A 13987-nucleotide genomic window follows, 5' to 3' on the forward strand; every position below is an offset into this window, starting at 1 on the left:
TCCTGGCAAAACGCCGTAACACATATAGGAGAGCCGTTATACCCGTCCAAAGGATTTGTATTTGTCCGTCCAATCCTGAGATTTCTCAGCCACGGTAATTTCTGGCAGGGAAGGAGACCTTATTTTTTTATCTGCTGCAGTCACTCTGCTCTCTTCTCCTATACAATACCTCATATTTGCACATGAGCACAACTGGTTGGCTCCTTGTGCTGCACATTGGTCAGGCATGGTCTGCCATTGTCACCATCAAGACGGGGAAGGCGGTCCAGAGCAATGGATGGCAGCCAACACTTATACTCTCCTATCGGAGACTACAGACGGCCATGTTGATGCACATTGCTCAGGAATAATTTACCATTGTTACTACTGGGGCGGGGAATTCAGTCCAGAGTAATGGATGGCAGTCCAGTGCTCATACCCTCCTATTGGAGACTACAGGCGGCTATATGAAGCACATTGCTCAGGAATAGTCCACCATTGTTACCACTGGGATGAGGAATTCAGTCCAGAGTAATGGATGGCAGCCAGCACTCATACCCTCCTATTGGAGACTACAGACGGCCATGTTGAGGCACATTGCTCAGGAATAGTCCACCATTGTTACCACTGGGACAAGGAATTTGGTCCAGAGTAATGGAGGGCAGCCAGCGCCCATACCCTCATATTGGAGACTACAGGCGGCCATGTTGATGCTAATTGCTCAGGAATAGTCCACCATTGTTACCACTGGGATGAGGAATTCAGTCCAGGAATAATGGATGGCAGCCAGCACTCATACCCTCCTATTGGAGACTACAGGCGGCCATGTTGATGCTAATTGCTCAGGAATAGTTTACCATTGTTACCACCGGGATCGGGAATTCAGTCCAGGAATAATGGATGGCAGCCAGTGCTCATACCCTTCTATTGGAGACTACAGGTGGCCATGTTGATGCACATGGTTTAAGAATGGTCACCAACCGGACAGGGAAGATAGTCCACAGCAAGTGCACCATCCAGCCACAGTCATAGTTTGATGGGCTGCTGGCACACCTGTGCCCTCGCCCGCAGCTAAATGCCACAGCCCCATGCTCCGAGGTCAGACATCCATTGTGCTTCTGGGTCTTAAATGTCACCTCAAGTTTGGGGTTACATCTCCTTTAATTACAACCTAACCTTGGAGATCATGATGATTAATGACATTATGGCACATGGTGAGACACGCAGAGCCGGGTGATGTTACACAGTCAGCAGACACAAATTTGCTGCAAAAGAAAACTACAGTATTAATTAGATGCTATTAAAAAGATGAGCTTGTCCATGCAGAGAGGAGCTTTTCTGGAAAATGAACAGTAGGGAAGGACAGGATGGGTCAAGTCAAGCTTAGCCAATCCCGTCCCAGCTTCACGATGGGACACAATGGCTCAAGTGGTCATGATTAGGGACAAGGGGGGTGGTGGAGCCTGACAAAGCCTTTTGTAGGGAGAACAAGAATGGAAGGCAGAGGTTTTCAATGGGAACCACTGTGGCTAATTGTGTAGGGGAGCATGTTGGGTAAAAAAAGACAGAGAACTAAAAGTGGGGGTGGAGGGGCCACAGTAGTGTGGATAAGTAACTGGGGTGAGCGGGGAGGGAGCGCCAGCAATGGCCTTCATGAATGCAACTAGCAACAGTTGAAAAAACAAAACCGTGGGGGACAGGAACCTCCTGCTGCACCGAAGGACAAAACACGGTTCGTCCCCGCAGGATCCGACATGTCAGCCTTTTATGTGTCCTAAAAGCTTTTGCACACAAGGATGGCTGCATTGTGCGACTCTGAACCGTTCATGCTGATTCCAGGAGAATTGCAAATTTCTGCAAAAGCAAAATGACTGACGCATGTAGATCTGTTAATTACTGTCTGCCGACAGCGTGGAAAATACAAGGCAGGGCTGTTAAGAGACTGTTAATGCAGTCTGGTTATCTAGCCACGGTCCTTGGGGAAATCTGGAGGCAAATGCCGATTTTTAAACCCAACTCCAGGAAACTTGAAAATCGTAACCTTGCAGTGGGGCTGCAAGAGTTAATTGCTTGTTTAGTCTAGAGTAAAATAGCACTTCCTCCACTCCTCCAGTAGGCGGCACTCTGGTGGTAGGATGTCTCTTGGCGTCATCATCACATCCTAGTTATGGACCCTACTATGGGCGTCCACTGGGAGGGGCAAGCGCCCCCCCCCCTGGAATCAGGGATCAGCAAGGTGTCCACCATAGGTGTGCACATGGAATGTACATGCCTGAAATCTGCACCCTGTACATGGCACACGCCTGGAATCTGCACCCTGTACATAGCACACGCCTGGATTCTGCACCCTGTACGTAGCACACGCCTGGATTCTGCACCCTGTACGTAGCACACGCCTGGATTCTGCACCCTGTACGTAGCACACGCCTGGATTCTGCACCCTGTACATAGCACACGCCTGGAATCTGCACCCTGTACATAGCACACGCCTGGAATCTGCACCCTGTACATGGCACACGCCTGGAATCTGCACCCTGTACATGGCACACGCCTAGAATCTGCACCCTGTACATGGCACACGCCTGGAATCTGCACCCTGTACGTAGCACACGCCTGGATTCTGCACCCTGTACGTAGCACACGCCTGGATTCTGCACCCTGTACGTAGCACACGCCTGGATTCTGCACCCTGTACGTAGCACACGCCTGGATTCTGCACCCTGTACGTAGCACACACCTGGGATCTGCACCCTGTACGTAGCACACGCCTGGATTCTGCACCCTGTACATGGCACACGCCTGGAATCTGCACCCTGTAGATAGCACACGCATCGGCCAAACCTCTATAGCATTAAATACTATACTGTACGTTGATTGGTCATGTGACGGGTCACAGTTGATGCCCCCCCCTCTTCACCTCATAAGTTGAAAACCACTGCTGCAACCGCCATTGTTGGTCTGTATAACCGGATTAGGCATCACGACCTAAGGGTGGCTTTTTATTGCCAATTTTGCCTTCTTTTCCCCCCCATTAAAAAGGTGTGAAGGGAAGGACCTGATTGGTGCTCTGAGATTAGTTGTTCTTTCAGACCCTTCATATCTCTAGTGCAGGGGTCTCAAACTGGCGGCCCTCCAGCTGCTGCAAAACTACAATTCCCATCATGCCTATGCCTATGGGAGTCATGCTTGTAACTTTGTCAGCCTTGCAATGCCTCATGGGATTTGTAGTTTTGCAACAGCTGGAGGGCCACCAGTTTGAGACCCCTGCTTTAGTAGTTATCAGAGAAGGGATTGAAGTTTTATGATGTGAAATAGAGGAAAAGTTGGGGGGGGGGACCGCCATTGAATGTGGTTTTATGTCAAGTCAAATGAGCCTTCAGTGGTTTCCCTTTAAGGTCCCATCCAGTCAGGTGATCACCTTTTTTTTGCCTTTGTTCTTCTTGTCTGTGGTCTTTGTTGTGATGGCGAAGGGCTGGGCCTCAATGCTTTTTATGTAAGTTATCAAGTGTCGGGTGTATTGTGATGGAGGAGGCACTCTCGGTGGATTAGTGAGGAAATACAAACAGGTCAGGACATCGGAGGTAATTAGTCTGATGGATGATGAGGACGAGCTCCAGGGTTACAGATAACCACATTTTTGGAAATAAATCATTATGGCTGCTGTTTGGTCAAGGCGGTGTCCTATTTCTCACCCAATCTAAACACCAATTATCTCCAGCTGAAGGCGGCCATTTTTTTTTTTTTGGGGTGGTTCTTGGTCATCTGTAATAATATGCAAACACACTTTTTTTTTTTAATTTATTTATTCCAATCAGATTTTGGACTTCCCTTTATATCAGTCAGTGCCTGCATTTCGTAATTGGACACTATGGCTGCCCCAATGCTCATTGTACGTGTGTGTGTGTAGGCCCCGAATCACATACATCGGCGCATAGATATGCCGCCGTAGCGTATCTCTTTTACGCTACGCCGACGCAACGCTGAGAGGCAAGCATGGAATCCACAAAGCACTCGCTTCCAACGTTGCGCCGGCGTAACGTAAATTCGCCGGCCTAATTCAAAGTAGGTGGAAGTGGGCGTGCTCCATTTAAATGAAGCGTGACCCCATGCAAATTATGGCCCGAACGAACGGCGCATGCGCCGTCCCGTGGACGCATCCCGGTGTGCATGCTCAGAATCACGTCAAATACTCCCTAAGATATGTCGAATCACTGCCTACGACGTGAACGTAACCTACGCCCAGCCCTATTCACGTACTACTACTACGCAAACGACGTAAAATACGAAGGCTGGTCCATACCTTTGCATAAGTTGCGCCTCATAGATGGGGAATAACTATACGCCGGACGTAAACCGAGTATATTAATGCGCCGGGCGCAAGTGCGTTCGTGAATCGGCGTATCTCACTCATTTGCATATTCGAATCGTAAAATCAATGGGAGCGCCCCTTGCGGCCAGCGTAAATATGCGCCCACGATACGACGGCGTAGGCAACTTACGTCGGTCGTAGGAAGCCTATTTTCAGGCGCATCGAGTTCTGTGGGCACGGCGCACAGGATACGACGGCGCACATTGACACTTACGCGGCCTATCTCAAGATACGCCGGCGTAAGTGCTACGTGAATCCGGGCCATAGTGTATATATGTATACACACACACTATAGAGTGGAGGAGAACCGCACCCGTTTTGTAGTATGTGACAGCATACAGGTCTTCCCACCAACCTTGCATAAACAAATAAAGTTCAAGAGTTGCTGCACTTAAAAAAACTTTATTTTTTATTTTTCAAATTTTCTCAAGAAAGGTTACATACCAAAAGATATTCAAGTTTTGGGCTTACATGCTCACGCCCTTCTTCAGATCAGTCAGAATTTATTTAAATAATATATATATTATTTATTATCAATATATATTATTTATTATTAATAAATATATATATATATATATATATATATATATATATATATATATATATATATATATATATATATATATATATATATATATATATATATATATATAAAATAATATAAATGTATAAAATAATATAAATGTATAAAATAATATAAATGTATAAAATAATATAAATGTATAAAATAATATAAATGTATAAAATAATATAATAAATATATATATATCTCACACACACACACACTATTTAAAAAAATATATATATAATGATTATTTATTTATTAAAACCTCTTTTTATTTTTATTAAAACCTCGAATACGCACAGTAAAGAAAGGGGGACCGATTGCAAAGGGTTACTTTATGTTTGTATATCAGCAAGCGAGCGCGTAGAACGGCTGCCAGGCGCAATGTCTTAACTTCAGCGTGCCAGCACGTTGGCGTTGCCTATGAAATATGAGGCAGCAGAATTGTTTACAATCCATCACAAAATGATCGATGCCGCTCTGCCATCTCCGCTCTCAGCTGGTATTTCTATCTAAACGTTTTAAACGCCAGGCGGCATTGGGGGTTAACGCGCGTGTTGGCAAACAATTTAAAAAAAGAAAGAAAGGGAGGCCCGGCAATCTGCAGAGAGTTTACAGTAATTTGAGGCAATTTAGCAATCTGCTCTGCGCGGGGCCGACGGCCGTTATCGGAGGGAAGACGGGTAAAAGGGATGTAATTGGATGAAGAAATGGCTTCATTTGTGGCGGATTCTGGGAGACGAAGCGCCGTTTGGCCCTCCTAAGCCGTTATTGTTCCCTTTTTATTACGGCACTAAGAGGCTCCTCATTATTTAATCGCTCTGTTAAATGCCCGGGCGATACATAAAGTAGATTTAAGCGCAGCGATAGTGGACTTCTACAGTAGCGTTAAGATTATTACCATCTATTATTGCCGTCTTCGTTTTGTGTTTAACTTTTTTTTTTTTTCCCATCGAGAACAAAAGGAAAGGAAGCGTAAAAATACAACTAAAGGCTTCCGTGTGACAGTCTAGACAAGTCCGAAACGCAGTTATTATGTGCGGCAGGGCCGCTCGTCTGTCCCTAATTGCATGTCATTACTCCATGTGCAATGACATGCAAATCGCTGTGGACAGTGTCAGCCCGTCATCGATTTGTACAGGCTTCCTGTCTGCCGCGGGTTGCAAGCACTTCCCGCACATACACAGCGATTGGGGTGGTGTATAACCTTGGATGACCGTGTGAATGAGCCCTCAATGTCCCGGGTTGGTGGGCTTTTGTTTGCATCCAAAAGCAGCTTGAAGCAGCTAAAGTACAAAAGTAAAAAAACACAAGGCCCGTGGGCAGAATCCAGGACGCCAGGCTTTGTCATGTGGCCCTCGCACCCAGTTTGGCAGACGGAACACCATTCCACCACCTCCAGCTCCCACTCTCCGCTGTTACTTGTAGACCCACAAGCCTTCTGTGTTTATAGGGCACAGCTTTGCTCTCAGTACCAACAGATCCCTGCACGCATTTATGGTGACGGATCTCCAGAATCTGAGAGAAGGAGTTGGGATAGCACACCCCTAAACCCTGCACTCTGTACACGGCTTATCCCTGAACTCTGCATTCTGTGCACAGGGCAGCCCTGGAACTGCACTTTTTACATAGCACACCCCTGAACCCTGCACTCTATATGTAATGCACTCCTGAACCCTGCACTCTATATGTAACGCACCCCTGAACCCTGCACTCTATATGTAAGGCACCCCTGAACCCTGCACTCTATATGTAACACACTCCAGAACTCTGCACTCTGTGCACAGGGCAGCACTTGAACTGCACTCTGTTCATAGCACACACCTGAACTCTGCATTCTGTGCACCAGGCAGCCCTGGAACTGCACTCTGTACATAGCACAGCCCTGGAACAGGACACTGTACAAAGTGCACCCCTGAGCCCTGCATTCTGTGGACAGAGCAGCCCTGAAACTGCACTCTGTACATAGCACACCCCTGACCTCTGCATATAACGCACTCCTGAACCCTGCATTCTGTGCACAGGGCAGCCGAGCTGTCCCCGGGCACACATGCAATGCTGTATCTTGGCCTAGGCCAACAAGGCCTAGGGCAGCACTTTGCAGGGTGGCAGCACGAAAAGAGTCCCAGTAGCTTGCGCTACACTTTTAGTGTAGCGTCAGTTTTTGGTGGAATGGGCCGCTACTGTCGGTATAATGATACTGGCAGGGCCACCATGGGGGGGGGGGGGGGTAGCCCATACGCATGGAGGAGGCTAGGGAGTCAGACCCCAACCAATAAGTTGTTGTGTGGGCGGGTGGCATTCCGCAACTGGGGGGCGGGGCTTTGCTTCTAGTTTTGACTGTCCTATCATAACAGTGGACCTCCCACCTGAGTTCTCAGCTAGAGAGAGACAGATGCCATGTCGGGAGGCTAAAAACTGTCAAACAGTCAGCCGACGGGCTCCAAAGCAAGACAGGAAGTCAGGGTAAATCCCTGCAAATTAGGGGACTCTACTGCCCCTCCAAGGCCCTCAGAACTGGTGTCCCCACTGGAAAAAGTCAGGGCAGGTCTTAAATGGGGGTGTGGCCTTGACAGGAAAGGGGGGGAAGCTGTGGGTCATATTTAAATTAGGGGGGTGCACGAGTTTCGTCAGGCCTAGGGCAGCACAAAACCTAAATACACCACTGCACACATGCGGTATTGCATGCCATTGAAGTCAATACGGAACAAATTATTTTCGTTTCCATTGACTTCTATGGGGAAACTTGCTTTGATATGCGAGTGCTTTGGATTACGAGCGTTCTCCTGGAACGGATGATGCTTGTAATCCGAGGTTCCACTGTATATAAAAAAAAATGCCATACCTGAAATTCAGCTTTAAATCACACCTGAGTGACCCGTCGTGGCATTACAGAGGGTCCAGAACTCCATATTCCAGCAGCCCACACCCACCACCACCCCCACTATGGCGCACAATCCTGAATGTAGCAACCATTAAATTAATGAAAGGAAAAAAAAAATGCACATGGATTTCCGTCACCTTTTTCTCACAGGGATAATGACATAAATGACTGCCAACACCTGCACAGTTCTGTGAAGATGTTTCAGGATTAAGGTGTAAATTGTACGAAAGCACCACTCCACCCCAAGGACAATTTGTACCTGTCACAGGCGCCCCCTCCCCCCACGGCAAGAGAGAACCTTGTCACAGGAACAAAGTGACAAATGTATAGAAAGTGCAAATCATGCGCTAGTCTGATAATGTTATTCTTCTATAGATCCGTCATATCCCTAGAATAGAACTGAAATGTATTATCGGGTTATAGCTTTCATATATCCTTTGTATCTGACCCCAGAGAGGGGCAGGGCAGCCGTTTTGTTTGGTCATCCAGGCTTCAAATATTCGCAAGGAATGGCTTTTTGTTTCCAAACTTACATAGTTAGGTTGAAAAAAGACACAAGTCCATCCAGTTCAACCATAAAAAAAAAAAATATATTACATTTTTTTTTTTTAAATAAAACAAAAAATATATATATATTTTTTTTTAAAACAAATAAAATAAAAAAACATAAAAAAATATGTTAAATAATAATAACATACAACAACATATACCCAACTCCACACCGCAGGGGTAGGCTGCCTCGGCACTCCAGCTGCCGTGAAAACTACAAATCCCATCATGCCCTCTGCCTCTAAAGGCGGATATTCCGACAACAGGATTTTTTTTGTGTCGGATAATCCGACCGTCTGTATGCTCCATCCGAAAAATTGTTGTCGGAATTTCCGATAAAACAAAATGTTGGATGGTCATGCTCTCAAATGTGTTCCGTCGGATTATCCCATCGCGTGTACACCAGTCCGTCGGGCTAAAAATCCAAAGTACAAACACGCATGCTCCGAACCGATGCTAACCATCAGACATTAGCAGAAGTTGCCCAAAGGGTGGCGCTAAAGAGCTGAAAAAAAAAAACACGTAGTTTTGTGTATGTTGGCTGAAAAAGTTCTGCCGTCTGTATGCAGAACAAGTTAACGGCCAACGCCCTTTTCGGCCTAAAAACCACGGATTTGTCCGATGGAAATCCGATCGTGTGCACGAGGCTTAAAAGGGGTTTTAAAACAAAACATTTTTTTTTTTTTTTTTAAATAACAAACATGTTATACTTGCCTCCACTGTGCAGCTTGTTTTGCACAGAGTGGCCCCGATCCGTGTCTTCTGGGGTCCCTCTGCGGCTGCCTCTGGTCCTCCCAGCAAGAACTCCACACATTCATGCGAGAGAGCTCGTATTGTGTGTAGTCCTTGAGGGTGCGCTCCCGTGATACAGCGAGCGGCAATAGCCGCTCACTGTATCACTCGGCCCCGCCCCTCGGCGCGCCGCGTCACTGGATGTGATTGACCGCAGCGCCAGCCAATGGCTCCGCTGCTTTCAATCCATTTGCTTTAGCCAATTAGCGGCCAGGCAGAGCGGCGAAGAGGCTGTCGGGGCCGAGCGCGGGACTTTCGAGGGGACAGGTAAGTATAACGTGGGGCCGGGGGGGGGGGGGGGGGGGGGGCTTTATACTCGGAAGTTTTTTCACCTTAATGCATTAAGGCGAAAAAACCTTTTTCCTTTACAACCCCTTTAAGAGTAATACCTGCGATTTCTCTGTACCACAGGATACTTCGGCTGCTTCTACCCCACCACAGTAAGCCTTTGCCCATGTGAGCCTGGCCTAATAGTACAGCTGTGTCCCAACAATCGTCCCATCCCAATGACCTCCATACCATGCCGCTCCTCTCTCTGAACCTCACATAACTCTTCACTTATTTAATGAAGGGAGGGGAAAAAAAAGAACCGTACTTCCACCCCACCATACAGCAGTTAATTAGCTAAATGGGTCAATCCATCTTGAAGCTGTGCAAATAAGTCAGGCAGACATTAGCGCAAAGCTTCTAACTAGGTATCATTTGTCAAAAAGATGGGTCTTGCCTGGAGCGTTAACCACTTAACTGCTACATTCTTATTGCAAAGCCTCGGGTTGCCTACTAAAAAAAGGGAAACAATTTCTGTGTATTCTATATCATATATATCATACAGTCTTTTCAACTCCAGTTAATTAGGCCTCTTCTGGCCGATCATTCAGTCCACTGAAATGTCTTCATTGTATGCAAAGGACAGCTGGTCATTGGCCTTATATTTAGGAGGTACTGAATGGAGCTTGTGATGAATGAATGAATGAATGAATGAATGAATGAATGAATGAATGTCTGCCTCCTGTTTTGTGTAGGTTCATTTTTAAACTGAGTCTGCTCTACATGCAGTCATAGATATGATGTTTCTACATGCAGTCATAGATATGATGTTTCTACATGCAGTCATAGATATGATGTTTCTACATGCAGTCATAGATATGAGGTTTCTACATGCAGTCATAGATATGATGTTTCTACATGCAGTCATAGATATGATGTTTCTACATGCAGTCATAGATATGAGGTTTCTACATGCAGTCATAGATATGATGTTTCTACATGCAGTCATAGATATGATGTTTCTACATGCAGTCATAGATATGATGTTTCTACATGCAGTCATAGATATGATGTTTCTACATGCAGTCATAGATATGATGTTAACGCCTTTCCTTCTCTTTTCTGGCAGAGACTTGATGCCACGGACTCTCGATGGCCAGATCACCATGGAAAAAACTCCCAGTTATTTTGTGACCAAGGAGGCCCCAGCCCGTATTTCGGCCATGTCGAAGGACGCCAAGCTTATCGTGGTGGTGAGGGACCCCGTGACTCGAGTCATATCGGATTATACCCAGACGTTATCCAAGAGGCCCGACATCCCTACTTTCGAGAGCCTGATGTATAAAAACAGGACTACGGGCCTTATCGATATCTCATGGAGTGCCATCCAGATTGGCATCTATGCCAAGCACTTGGAGAACTGGCTCCAGTATTTCCCTATGAGGCAGATCCTGTTTGTGAGCGGGGAGAGACTGATCACTGATCCCGCTGGAGAACTGGGGCGCGTTCAGGATTTTCTAGGGCTCAAAAGGATCATTACGGACAAACATTTTTATTTCAATAAGACTAAAGGTTTTCCTTGCTTGAAGAAGGCAGAAGGGAGCAGCAAACCCCACTGTTTGGGAAAAACCAAGGGCAGGACTCACCCCAACATTGACCCCGAAGTGGTGCAGAGACTACGGGAATTCTACAGGCCATTTAATATGAAGTTCTACCAAATGACTGGGCACGACTTTGGCTGGGACTGAAGGTTCAGCAGAGGTCCTTTAGCTTTATGCGAAGCTAAACACATGTTTATATGTGTGCCTGTATAAATGTACAGAAATCTATTTTATTATAATTTATTTGTAATTCCTAAGCAATTAATTCACTAAGCTGCCTAACCACGTGGTTCCTTGTTTGCCCATAGTGTTAACATTCCATCATGCATAACCCTTGCATTTATGGAGATCGGTATCAAAGGGGTTATCCATCTTCGTTTTACATATCTGTTAATGGTGCTCCTGCTGCGGTCGTGTTTTGAGGGGGGGGGGGGGATAAAAAAATGAAAAGCACAATAATATCTTCGTATTTTATGTTTACGGGTATTGAAATCTTTCACGCACGCTTGTTGGTTTCATGGCCTTCAACTCGATTTTTTTTTTTTCGAGCGTGTATGGGGAAAGGTCCAGATGTTTGGGTGGTGGAAGAGAACTTGAAATATTTAAAACTATGGTGCCACAATCTAAGATAATCAGTTGGCTTATGGTAAAAAAAAAAATAAACGACTTGTTCAGAAGGCTACAAGACAAAATGAAGGCTGTATAGTTGTTATGCTGACTTTAAGGTGGGCCAGTCTTATTTATCCTGCCTTGAAATAAAGGGAATCTCGTGGGTGAACTTTTACCACATAGGATAAAGAACTTTAGTAACACTAGAAAATTGCAGCCAGTATTTCGGAATTCACTTTTTATGCACCCCAAAGTCTTTTTACGAAAATTTGCACGGTCAATCATTTGTGGTCCATTTGGTGGCAGTCATTAATGCCCTATGTCTTCCAGCTTTACAAAACTTCTATGCATCGTACAGAAAACGTGTTTTTCTTTTTATATTGTCTATACTATTTGGTCAACTTCCTCACCCTTCAAATCGGTATGGTATTAGCATTTGGGGGGAAAAATTGGAATCATTTTTTTTCTTAATTGCAATCAATTTCGTAACAGTCAATTGCACTATTGCAGTCAGTAGGTACAATTTAGGCCTCATGCACACTTGACGTTTTTTTACAGCTGCCGTTTGTGGCTTTAGATGATTTTTTTTTTTTTTTTTTTTTTTTTACTACAGTCAATAAACTCTCCAGCATGTTATCCTGTGTGTCAATGCACACATAGTTGGTAATCAACTGTTTTTGGCTGTTAAGAAACCCCAAAACTAGTGGGTTCTGAGACGAGTTTTTCAGCTGTAAAAACGCTCCAATGTCAAAAAAACGCGGTTTAACATTTTTTGATCCAATTGAAAATAAAAAAACGCTAAAAAAACTTTGTTGAAAAAACTTTGCAAAGCTACTGGTGTTTTTTAATAACATTATAATAACGTCCAGTGTGCATGAGGCCTTATTATTAAAGGCAATGCGCAAGATACATCGTTTCTATTTTTTTTTATTCCTGGACTCCCAACAGCCAATTTTTGTTAATTTTTTATTTTTTTTTAGATAGAATGGGGGAATGGTTAAAATCTCTGCTGGGTTTTCACGGGTCTCTGGGTACCCCCTGGGGACACTTCCTTTTCCAGAAACTACCATTTCTGGGACAAGAAGTGAAGCGAATCTCACCCGTTTTGTCACACCTCTAATTTTCAGGGTTGTTTTTTCAAGAAGTGAATTTTCGGGTTTATTGCTATCCCCATTTGAAAGCCCACTTCTCGTTCCCTAAAACTGCAACAGTCAATTTTTGTAAACATTTTTATTTACACAGAATGGGGGAATGGTTACAAGAAGTGAAGCGAATCTCACCCATTTTGCCACACCTCCAATTTTCAGGTTTATTGCTATCCCCATTTTGGCACACCTCTAATTTTCGGGTTTATTTCTCAGAAACTACCATTTCTGGTACAAGAAGTGAAGCGAATCTCAACCGTTTTGCCACACCTTCAATTTTCAAGTTTATTGCTATCCCCATTTGAGAGCCCACTTCTTGTTCCCTAAAACTGCAACAGCCAATTTTTGTAAAATGATTATTTATACATAATGGGGGAATGGTTTAAACTTCTTTCCCAGGTCTCTGGGTACCCGTTGGGGACATTTCCTTTTCCAGAAATGACCATTTCTGGGACAAGAAGTGAAGCGAATCTCAACAGTTTTGCCACACCTCCAATTTTCGGGTTTATTTTCCAGAAACTACCATTTCTGGGACGGGAAGTGAAGTGAATCTCACCCGTTCTGCCACACCTCCAATTTTTGGGTTTGTTTTTCAGAAACGACCATTTCTGGGACAAGAAGGGAAGCAAATCTTTCACGTTTGGCACACCTCCAATTTTCGGGGTTGATTGCTATCCCCATTTGAGAGCACTTCTTGTTCCCTAAAACAGCCAATTTTTGTAAAAAATGTATTTACACAGAATGGGGAGAATGGTTAAAACTTCTTTAACAGGTCTCGGAGTACCCATTGGGGACATTTCCTTTTCCAGAAACTACCATTTCTAGGACAAGAAGTGAAGCAAACCTTCCCACCGTTTTGGCAAACCTCCAATTTTCAAGTTTATAGTCCCCATTTGGGAGCATTTACCCAGTTTCCTGACCCGGTTAAAAATGTTCAATGGTAAATGAAGCGAGGGAGACCCTTAAAAAAAAAAAAAAGAAACAGGCTAAAACATTTTTCTGCAGTTTCACTTTAAATTAAATCAATTTCCAAACATTTCGACTGTTAAACTGACCTTTGATAGTATCCAATTGCCCAAATGCTCTTTCCCATTAGATTTAGATCTTATATAATAATCTTTTGTTCCAAATACCCTAGGAAAATATATATACTGCATCACTGCAAGATAACGTTCAGGGCCTTTATCATTTTCATAATAGGATGAACTCAAGTAAGCCATGACAGCT

General features: G+C 44.6%; 1 protein-coding gene across 1 annotated transcript in view; it reads left to right on the forward strand.

Moving 5' to 3' along the window:
• LOC120919093 (heparan sulfate glucosamine 3-O-sulfotransferase 3B1-like) overlaps positions 1-11551 on the forward strand; it is a 36924-nt gene extending 25373 nt beyond the window's left edge. Inside the window, exon 2 of the mRNA XM_040331092.1 lies at positions 10535-11551. Coding sequence (XP_040187026.1) covers positions 10535-11153 — 619 coding nt within the window. The 3' untranslated portion in view covers positions 11154-11551. The remainder of the gene's footprint in view (positions 1-10534) is intronic.
• The last annotated feature ends 2436 nt before the right edge of the window (positions 11552-13987 follow it).

The sequence above is a fragment of the Rana temporaria genome, chromosome 12 (genome assembly GCF_905171775.1).
Source record: "Rana temporaria chromosome 12, aRanTem1.1, whole genome shotgun sequence".
NCBI classification, from domain to species: domain Eukaryota; kingdom Metazoa; phylum Chordata; class Amphibia; order Anura; family Ranidae; genus Rana; species Rana temporaria.